Source organism: Puntigrus tetrazona, chromosome 13 (assembly GCF_018831695.1).
Source record: "Puntigrus tetrazona isolate hp1 chromosome 13, ASM1883169v1, whole genome shotgun sequence".
NCBI lineage: Eukaryota > Metazoa > Chordata > Actinopteri > Cypriniformes > Cyprinidae > Puntigrus > Puntigrus tetrazona.
The window spans coordinates 24,393,901-24,405,222 of record NC_056711.1 but is presented as its reverse complement, the minus strand read 5'-3'; the positions used below and the strand labels follow the sequence as shown (position 1 = coordinate 24,405,222).

The window sequence follows — 11,322 nt, the reverse complement described above, 5'->3', positions numbered from 1 at the left end:
CTTTTGAGAAAAAAAACCGCTAATCGTCTGTAATCCTTTTAATATGTCTCACACTTTCCTTTTGCAATACACAAGTCAGCGGCAAACCAGTTCTGCAGTCTGCTGCCTTGCACAATAGCCTCGGTTTCAGTTTTGAAATCAGAATTCACAAATTTTAGCTACTTGATGTTACTGCAGGCACGGATGAGTGTATATATATATATATATATATATATATATATATATATATATATATATATATATATATATATATATATATATATAACATGTCCTGTTTAATAAAGTTCTAAATGAATGATTATAATTTGTAAATAACGTTTTATTTTTAACCGAGCATATACACGTAGTCTCCTTTAAACTCCTCCGAGTGCTTATGGACTCAGGTGAAGGCATATTTAAAAATGGTTCGGGGTGGGGGTTTGGGTGAGACCCCCCTGCTTTTGTTCTATTGAAAAGGGGGCTTGTTCCTCCAGGACCAACCCTACCATTTTAACCAGGGGTGTCAGCGCGAGCGGGTTGACATTGGAGACTGACTGGCAATGGGAGAAGAGGAGGGGATAAGAGAGTCCAGCAGCACCGCTTCTTGAAGAAAGCTCATCAGATGCACTGTCCTGCCTCCTCTGACTGACATTCACGCAGGAGTCAGACTGGATCAAACGTCAAAGGATCTATTTCTGCCGCGCTCCTCGGCTTCATGGACAGCACGGGACTCGAGTCCGAATGATCAGGCGCATCGGAAGCTCTTTCGCTAAAACTTGAAAAGTAAACCGTTTACATGCTGCGAGTTTTGCGTTAAGTGCACTTATTTGTCATTCTCGTTCTTATGAAGGAAATCCAGTCGGTGCTTGTACTTGTCACCGGTGTCAGTCTGAAAAAAAATCCTGGACATTTTTTCTGCCTCTGAGCAGCAGATCTCGTAATTTGCCAGTTGATCTGTTCATCATATGTTGCGAGTCACAGTTTGGATACCAGTGCTGGACTTTATACATTTCAACTGGAAAACCTGAATTTTGTTTTTTAAATCTGCAAATTACACATTTTTTTTTTCCTGAGGCCCTTCCATTCCTGCAACATGAGGCTCGTACCGTCACGATTGAGTTATCTGTAAGTATATTTCCTTTATTATTTGTTTTCACACATCACCGGCTTCCCTTTCCAGAATCTAATGCGAGATTTTCTTCTCTTCCTGCAGATTTCTTCACCTCTTTGCGTTTTGCTACTATGCTCAGGTATGTGCAACATCTTTAAATATGCTTTTTTAAAATACAACTGTAATAACTGCTTTTTATTTTAACTTACCTATACATAGCGTTAGATAAATCGCAAAGCACTTTTACTCTAACATACAAATTCCGTACCTACTCTAAAAAATATAGCTACAGAGTGCGCACGCTTCCAAATTAAGATGTATAATTTATTTAAATATGCACTTGTTTTGCATAGAAATGCACGTATAGCACTTACATTAAAAGGCACTAAAAGTGCGACAGGAGAGGATGTTCTTATCAGATGGATATCACAGTAGGCGCTGTAACCTGGCAGGTAACACTAACATACTGGCACGGGCGCGTGGGCATGAGCGCGTGAAGTATGCCAGCCTCGAGTCAGTGATGAAACGTGTCGTGGCGACGTAATAACATAAAGGGCTCTACTTAAGCGTTTAGCAAAGTTTGGCTTGAAATGTACTTTATTTTAAGCCACGCGCAGCGCTTTTCTCAATAGCTCCTGATAGCGTTTTCTAAAAGCCAAAATTAAAAATGGAATACGCTACGGATACGTTTTCTCTTTTCGATTGCATTTGGCCTGTTTTAAATGATTATATTGGAGCGCGGTTTAATTTAAAGGCCCGTATGAACGAATGATGAAGCAATTTGTGAAGTTATTGATTATATGGTATTTAATTTCTGACAGGTAACCATTCAGTCCCCGCCTAATTTTACACAGCATGTGAGTGAGCAAAGTAAGGTGACGGACCGGGTCAGCCGTAGACTAATCCGGACCTACCAGCTTTACAGTCGAACCAGTGGCAAGCACGTGCAAGTTCTGGCCAACAAGAAAATCAACGCGATGGCCGAGGACGGTGACGCTCATGGTAAGAGCATCTAGTCATTTTTCCTTGCACAAAATCGTTTAATATGTTTGCACAAACCACTAAAACCTTATGCATCGCGCTTCGGCGATTTGAGGAATCATTTTTAATGCGTTTTGCATGTAAACATTTTGCTAAATGCATTATAAAACCTGTTTAATGCGGTTATTTTGTGGTTCTTTTAGGTGCATGGGGTTTTGTGTTCACTATATTGTTCTTTAGAGATCAAAAAGCTGTTTCATTGTAGGCTCTAATAGATTTTGAAGCGTCTAGAGCACAGCTACATAGCCTAGATGTTTTCTGAAGAACTAGAAAGAAAAAGGTCTTTGTGGACTATAGATGCTATTTTGGTTGTATCTGGAACTGTGTTTACGTTTCTTTTATTTTGTGGATCTCTGCGGTACGCTGGATTCGAACATTTGGGCATCTGGTCAGTTGGTGAATTTAAAAAAGCAGTGGAGTGCAAAAAATGTTAAATGGATTGTAGATTGTTGAAGGTGAGTCTCTAGAGAGACGCGCGGGTCTGGAAGAGCCATTAGAACTCATCTTACTTCAACCTTCTGAACATTTCCTGAAGAACGTTCCCCTCCTCTCCCGACCAGCTCAGGATGAAAATATGTCTAGCCGAATTCTGACCCTCTCTTTTGCTTTCTATGGTCATTCGGTCCTGATGACAGATCTCATAGAGCCTAATTCTAACTGTTTAAAGAATTTCTAGGATCAGTTTTATGAATAACGTGTACCTTTGGTTTTTATAAAATCAGTGATGAAGTGATCTATTAGTTTAATGTGATCATTTATACATTCACGAGTTAAAATGTTTTAATAGCTCCTCACAATAAATTTCAAGCAGATAAAAATTATGAGCAAAACAAATTTCGCTTACATATTTAATTTGTTACTTTACCTAAATCAGATCTCTTTTATTTGTAGCTCTCACTTATGTGGTTTCGCCACATGCAAACCCAATAATTACCAGGTCTGTTGTGGTATTTTTGGAAGCCTGGCTCTAGCTCTGCATGGTTTTGGTGACATCCATGTCACCTGAGCATGTTGTAGAGACAGCAGGGCTGTTAGTTCGGGCCAGTGCCTGGCTCCGGCTCTGGGCTTGTGGTTAGGCTCTTCACCAGCAGGTTATCTGACCCCCTCCATTTGAACCGTAACTCTTTACGATCACTCAGAGTACGGGGGCTGAATCAGAGAATGGCTGCAAGTGCTAATTCTTGGCATGGAGAACATATATCATGGAAAGTCAGTTTCCTTGCAAACACTGCCTTGATTTTCTTAAAATACACCTGAACTGTAATTGTACATTTAACAATGAATAACAAATAAATAAATAATCAATTTTTCAAAGTGTTAATATATATTTGTATTTTTCAAATGGTGCATTTAAGTCAAATATTTAAAGGTTATTTGTTTATTTTTTTTGGTACGTGGATGACGTAGATGTTGTTTATGTACTTACATAAAAGGTAAAAAGTTGAAAGTCCTGCCAGGAAGCCTTTGGTTCCTTCCAGAAGTATTGAAGTGCACATGTTTTTATCATTCTGCTAGAATTTAAGCTTACATAAATCCTAAAGAGTGGTCCCTTTAGGTTTTACATATTTATGCCGGTGTGCATATGTGCACGTGTGTTTACTCATGAAATTTTCCCATTGATTGAATGATCGTAATTTAGATTTTCCAAGTCACAGCATCTAATAAAAATATTTTTTTTCCCTTTTCCAGCCAAACTCATAGTGGAGACGGACACATTTGGGAGTCGAGTTCGAATTAAAGGAGCTGAAACGGGATTCTACATCTGTATGAACAGAAGAGGGAAACTGATTGGCAAGGTATGAGGAAAACGTCATTATATAATAATCTAGTGCTCAGTTTACATATTCTATTATATACGCACGGCATGTGTTTCAGTTACTTTTTTGATCGGATTGAAAGGTTTTTGATGAATGAGAATAGGAAGAGAAAGACCGTTAGAAATTCAGAAACGCCACTCATATAGTCATGTAGTAGCTTTAGCATTCGGTTGCTTGCAGATATCCATGATTTTATGATTATTAGAAGTTCCCCTTAAATAATCAAACGAGAGTTCGATTTTTATCTAGTAGTGGGCACCAGACGTTTCCTGGTTGCAGTGGGTAAAATGGAGTGTGAAGAATGGGATCTTTCTTCCTTTTTTTAGCTGGCTACTCTTGTTCCAATGTGGATTTGTGCCTTCTCCTTGCTGTGAATGGTAATAAAGTGGGATGGAGGTTCGGCCCCCACCTCCCAGCACCCTGCCAGGTGGACCATCTGCTTGGCACCCCTGATCTTATGCTATCTGACATATTGGCCGCCCAACGACAGCCTGCATGAGAGAGGGTTTTTTTCTGTTGTTGTTTTTTATTGGTTGATATGCAAGCGTTTTGGATTTGAGATTTTTAACAGGCCATTTTGTTAAGAGGTTGGGGAAAGGTTTGGACTCCTGGTTTGGCTCCTTACCCCGTTTGCATTTACTGGCCGGATAATGTTTAAAGGTCCTGTTGTTATGAGCTTACAACGATGCGATGCCTATATTAAAGGCACAACTAGCTTACCGTATAGTGTTTATAGTGTTCAATGTTCTGGAGAAAGTCAAATATTACCCTAATACCTTCTGGAATCAACATAATACGGTTTATGCCCGTATAATGAACAGTAGGAGAGCTATTTTTCTCAGAGGATGAATCCGCACTGGTGTTTACTGAAAGGGGAAAGTCATTGGCTTCTGCTGTCATTTCTCCCTCTTGATCTGGGATCGTAATGACTTAAGCATATGCTGTGTGCGTGTGGGGAAGCCCTATGTAAACTGCAGCAGACCTTTTCCAAAATACTTTTCGATAAGCTTAATATTTCCCATCAATCAGGAGCTAAAATTTTGTCTTTATCTTGTCTTCACAGAAAAACGGTCTGGGGAAAGACTGCATCTTCACAGAGATAGTCCTGGAGAACAACTACACAGCTCTACAGAATGTGAAGTATGAAGGCTGGTACATGGCCTTCACACGCAAAGGCAGACCCCGCAAGGGCTCCAAAACCAGGCAACACCAGCGGGAAGTCCACTTCATGAAGAGGCTGCCCAAGGGACACCAAATCGCAGAGCACAGACCCTTTGATTTCATCAACTACCCTTTCAACAGACGGACTAAACGCACCCGCTACTCAGGAGAGCGTTGAAGAGTGAAGCTGGAGAAAAGGAGAGGACAGAGAGCGAGAGACATTCTCAAACAATGAACAGACTCCTCTTGTGGACTCCTACAAACATTTTTTGTACTGAGCAACAATATACCTAACCTTTAGTTTTTTATGAATTTTCAGAAATAGCAAAAAAAAAGAAAAAAAAAACATCTCGAGAAAAAAAAAGAGATCTATTTTTGTACCCCTGACTTTTAGTACTGACCTGTGTAAGAGTATAGAAATGAAAGCACGGGACGTGTAAGTGCTGACATTTTAGTAGTACGTGGACTTCATCCGTCTATCCTCTCTTGATCTGCTTTGGTTTTATTTGATTTCAATGGTTTCAGAGTAATTTATAACTCTTCGTATTGCTGCTCAAGGGGACTTGAAGGGCCTGAGAGAATGCACTGACAACACAAGGCTGTATTCGGTTACACAGGCAGCCAGGGCACCTCTCGACCACCCAGCGATAAGATACCCAGCTCATCTCTCAGTAACCTCTCTGGTTCTTGATTCTGGAACTCTCTGGAGATAAACACGGTTAAAGCAAACAGAGCTTTAAATACATATTTAAATGTGGCAGCTACATTTTTTTATTATCGCAGGTTTCCTACTGTGATTTAAACTGTAAATTTCCAAGGTGTATAAATGCATTGTACGGACTGTAGGAAAAGCTTTTTGTTCTTTGTTGCATTTTGTTTGTCTGTTTTTTTATACAAATATAAATATATTTTTATTTGAGGATGTGTAAAATAATTTTAATGATGGAAATATTTATTTAAAAACCTGTAATAAATTTACCTTAGGATACCGATGTCTTTTGTCTGCTATGTTCTGTTCTAATATGCACTTTTCCAAAATTGTGAAAAACATTTAAATTCTAATGTCATTCCCAAACTTTCTTTGTTCTGTGGAACATACAAAAACAATTTAATGGAAAACATCCAAGGACTTATTATCTGGGCAATTTTCTTTTTTCAAAATATCTTCTTTTTGTTCTCCATAAAGCGACGCAGGTTCGAAATGACACAATGGTAAATAAATAATGGCGTCCTTTCATTTTCAGGTGACTATCACTTTAAATAACACACAAAATAAGTGTATAGAAGGCATCTATAAATAGTTTTTTCCAAAGGCGTTCTAGACGTTCCAATGGCCTCGTCCATAGAAAATTAGGCCAGTGCGGTCTTTGTATGAAACAGCTTGTCATTATGCAATAGCATCATAATAAATACCACCATTGTTTGCATAACCCTTCTGGTTAGAGACCAGTACAGAGTGAGATGGAGATACTGGGTCTCTCCCCCCAGAATGTTTGGAATGGCATGGCTCAGGTCAACAGCTCAGTAGGACTGTCTCTCCGGGGGGGCTCCACTGTTTGGTCTCTCCTCTGGTTGAACCGGACACACTACGGCTCCCTGGCCCCGTCTCCTCACCCTCGCTCAGGTGTTTTTGTTTAATCTCAGACCTTTAACTCCCTGTAGCTTAATCTGATTGGAGGGGTATCTGTTTTGTCCGGGCAGGGGTGCTGTGTGTTTGTGGACAGGGTTCCAAGGAGCCGAAAGCCAAGATCAGAGGGCAGCGTATAGTGAGAAAACGAGAACAGGGGATTTGTGCTGTGAGATCACTATCACGCTCTTGTCTGTGATGATGAAGATTATTAATGACTCCACTCAGCCTGAGATATGCATTACTGCAGTTATAATGCTATGTAAATTACGATCAGAGGGGGGAAAAAATAGACATTTTCAGATCCCTTTTTAATCAAATTAATTGCATCATAAAATTATAACCGATTCAGCCAAAAATCATCCTCTAATTAGTGTTGGCTTGACACATCTCATGCATCATTGAAAAATGTGTTATGCAGGTACATTAGCAAAGGCTGGCATTGTTTTTATGGTGTAATACGCCATGTGTTCTGCCTCATGTTATGCTAGCAGCTCAGCCAGAGTGCAGAGGTCAAACTCCTAGAAAGGCCAGAGCTTCAAAATGTTTCTTTTGACTTTCTAGCGTGCTGGTTTAGTTCCATTCAGCTGTGATGGACCAACACTGTAATCCAATGGTAATCAATTAAGAAAAAAAAGCTTATTGACTGTTCGAAATAAACTACTTAGGAGACTTAAGATTATAGGTCAAATGTTAATTTAAATAGAGATTTTATTTCATGATTTTAAAAAAAAATTGTTAGGAAAATCACAAAAGCACACAACTATATAAAAATATTTGTACATGCACATACATTATGAAGTATTATTTTTTAAAGTTTTTTTCAAAGATTTTGTAAAAACAAAAGATAATTGTAGCACGTTTTACCAGCAAATAATTTTTTTTTTTTCCTACTTCAAAATTCCACGTTTAATTCAGTGTGTTACTAGCTGTTGTTTTGTAAAAGTTGGTATCATTTTCTAACAGTTTCTGAGTGAAAAAAAAACTAAACTAATTGTTGATCAGGAACTGGATCTAAAATACATCCAGATACCCAGGCATTTTATGTCAAATAAAACAAGTTCTTGCACGTTTGATGTCCCCCGAGCTTTTAGTTTGGTGGTAGCGTTATCAAACAAAAGAACCACCAGAATCAGTTGACTACCTGACTATTGATTAACAGACCGTGATAATTTGCCACGGTTATTCTGCATTATCAGGCCCCAGTTTCCCCTGAAATTTGTCTCCATGACCATAAAGTTGTAAGAAACCCAGGGGATCCAGCAGGTTGTGGGAAAAATCGCACCTTCTGTGCAGCTTGTGATGCCATGCAAATGAAGAGCAATTCCACTGAGAAAGAGGGGACGCAAAACTTCTTTCATCCATTTTATTGAGCTGCAACCGTCATCCTTAACCCCTGATAAACAAACAGGGCTACCTTCTTAATTTGCTTAGGGAGCAATTTAGACTTGTACAAGCCCCCCTGCTGAACTGGCAGAATGGCAGGGGTGAGAGAATGGGATGACCCAGACCTCTAAGCTGCCTTTACTTCACATTCTGCCTAACCCTGGTCATAAAACCCTTCCTGCAAATTGGAGCTCAATGGAGGAAACATGGGTTGAGATAATGCAAGTCCACCTTGAGTGCTCTTTCCAGCACCCATAGGACATCTGTAGTCTTTGCAACGAACAAGCCATTACAAGTCTATACTAAAAGTCTGAACTTATTGTAGTAAATCTGCTGAATAATTTACAGAAAAGAGAGGAGCAGTATGGTTTTATCAAGGCAACAATGCATAAGATGGAAAATTAAGTTCATGTCACAAAAATAGCAACACATTGGTTGTATTCCTAGAGCGCGCAAGCCAACAGCCAATCACTAAGTTATAATCACATGCAAACACTGTTCAAAGAGAAGATGGGACATGACAGTTTGACTGTTTGTATACGGGACATATGGAGGAACTGTTGACTTTTCCAATTGGAGCTGTAATCTTTTGTTTGCCCATGCATTTCTAAGGCTGATTGTCTGAATGATCTGAACAATTACAGGCTAAATGTGTTTGCCAGCCACACAGAGCACCCTGCACCCCTCTAAAAAGATCAAAAGAGAAGATTCCCCCTCCTTCTTCATCTCCTTTCAGTCATGACAATTCAGCTGGAAAGCCAACCATAAATGATTTTTTTGGAACTTCCAGTATCTGCGACAAGGTTATTCAGATAGCTGAATTTCAGAGGTTAATAAACCAAGGAACGATTGTGTCACTTGCAGGAACTGTTCACATGAATATGTAAATTATGTCATTATTAATTAATACACTTTTATGTATAACATTTTTCTGAAGAATCTTTTATAGACCCTCTAAAGGGAAAAAAATCACCATTATAGGATTCTATATGACTAATCCACCATATTCCAAGTGATACAATAGCTTTGTATGAGAAACACAATTGTAAGTCATTCTTAACTGATAATCTTCCCCTCCAGTGAGCTGATAACTTAAGAATTACTGTGACTGGATCACCGAGTCACTGACTTCAGCTCACGAACCGGATCAGTCCAAGTTGTGAATGAATCACTAGGAATGTTTATAACAGGATCGGTGATTCACTGAAAAGATCCAACCCAAAAGACTGATTCAAATTGAATAAAAAAATCTATTTTCCATGAATATGACTTCTGTTGTTCTGCTTGCAATATAATAGCACCTGAGACTTACAAAGAATGAAAAAATAATGACAGAATTTTAATTTCTCAGAAAACCATAATGTTATAACACTGTTATAATTAATTTTAAATTTATTTTTTTAACTTTCTATTCATCAAAGAAAATATATTAGTTTCTGCAAATATATTACACAATACAAATGCTTTTAACATTGATAATAATAAGAAGCATTTCTTGAGCTCAATGTCTATTCCTAGGAATAAAATATATTTAAACATTTTTTAAAAAGTAGAAATAATTTTTTATCAGTACAACAGTTTTACTGTATTTTTGATTAAATAAATGCAGCCTTGGTCAGCATAACATCCTTATTTTAAAAACATGGAGCAGTACCTAAAGCAATAGATTCACAATGTTCACTGACAAAATATCATACTAATATTTCTTTGACTTCAACTTTCTTTGATGTTTTACATTTGCACTAATTTTATTTAAACCAAACTCCTATTTTTGCAAAAGGGATTATCTGTTGGTAAAACATGCAAAACATTAGCAGTGAAGTCGGAATTTCTATAGCAACAGAGAGAAAGGAGATGAGGCTGTTCAAAAGGTAATATCTGTGACAGTGCATTGAACTAAACTCGTCTCCGAAAAGGAGATAGGGAAAAGTAAAAGGATACAGAGGCCTGCGTAACTTGGTCACCGCACTGAATGGGCTGAGGTCAGGCCACCACTTTGGTTCAAACAAAGGCAGCCACCAAGTAGTTGCATTACTGACAATCACATACCATAACCTAGGATCAAATGGCCCCATTGTGGCACTAATATAAAAAACATGTTGTAGAATGACAAGCGGTGAATGCTTACATGAGATGGGGTCCTCTGTCAATTACAAGACACTCACCATACAAAAAGAAGAGGAAGAAGAAGAAAAACATCAAGGCAATTGAATGTGCCACAGAGTGAGGGGTGGACAAGCTGAGTGATTGGAGGACAGGCCGAGGGAAGAAAAGAACAAAATTGCATTCCACAAGCAACTGAGCATGTCTTCAGAGAAATAACGTCTATAGAGGTACAAGAGATGAGAGGAGAAGACGAATAATAACAAACCTCAATTCTGTGTGTGGACTGTGAAATGCATCTTTTATTGCACGTCTTTCGGTTGCTCTGACAAATAGTTTTACAAATCTATGAGATAAAGCGAAAATGTTTTTAATATGTGCAGGCTTTAAACATGTTATACAGCCATTCATTGTTGTAGCTTTAATGTATTAGCATATAATGGTGTAAAATGGCTTACTATATAAGTGAAAATGCATCTAAATTATGACGTTTTTTTTCTATACCTCTCTGATACAAGTTCTTTTTCAGGGTTTGTTTTTTGCGTGCAACTTAAGGACATCTTATTATTTTTCGGCATCTTTTTTTTCCCGAATCTTTTATTGTAGCAATCTCATGTGCTACAAAACACATGCTTATACAGAAACCAGGCTGTGATATTTTATTTACTATTTTTTAAATAAAAAAAAGAAAGCATTAGAAATGAAATTCACATTTCCAAGGTGTCATAATCTTGCTCATCACTGACTAGGAGAGAGACGTTATATGCTCTTTGTGGACTTCTTTATTGTGCATGGTAAAAGTGCATATATATATATACATACATACATACATACAGGGTACAAATTAATTACAAACTAATGCTATATATGCATCCCCAAATAGTATCTATCTTGCATTTGTCTTTGGAAAAACAGATTCCTTTTCCTGCTTTTCATAACGGTTTTGTTCATATGTCAATATTTATAAAGTATATGCAAATTTATTTCATAATTTCATATTTACATTTACATTTAGTCATTTAGCAGACGCTTTTATCCAAAGCGACGTACAAATGAGGTAGGCAATAGAAGCAATTATATATATATAAAAAAAGGGC

General features: G+C 38.0%; 1 protein-coding gene across 1 annotated transcript; it reads left to right on the top strand.

The window, feature by feature from the left end:
• Nucleotides 1-507: 507 nt before the first annotated feature.
• fgf8a (fibroblast growth factor 8a) lies at nucleotides 508-6,097 on the top strand. The gene is made up of 5 exons (XM_043254715.1): nucleotides 508-1,104; nucleotides 1,193-1,229; nucleotides 1,912-2,092; nucleotides 3,821-3,927; nucleotides 5,012-6,097. The coding sequence occupies exons 1-5, from the start codon at nucleotides 1,073-1,075 to the stop codon at nucleotides 5,285-5,287; spliced, it is 633 nt and encodes a 210-aa protein (XP_043110650.1). The 5' UTR covers nucleotides 508-1,072; the 3' UTR covers nucleotides 5,288-6,097.
• The last annotated feature ends 5,225 nt before the right edge of the window (nucleotides 6,098-11,322 follow it).

What these genes read in the sequence shown, in the direction of transcription:
- fgf8a (XM_043254715.1), top strand. Translation starts at nt 1,073, where the DNA reads ATGAGGCTCGTACCGTCACGATTGAGTTATCT. An exon ending in CCGTCACGATTGAGTTATCT is followed by an intron (nt 1,105 to 1,192) that starts GTAAGTATATTT and finishes CTCTTCCTGCAG; the next exon opens with ATTTCTTCACCTCTTTGCGT. An exon ending in GAGGGAAACTGATTGGCAAG is followed by an intron (nt 3,928 to 5,011) that starts GTATGAGGAAAA and finishes TTGTCTTCACAG; the next exon opens with AAAAACGGTCTGGGGAAAGA.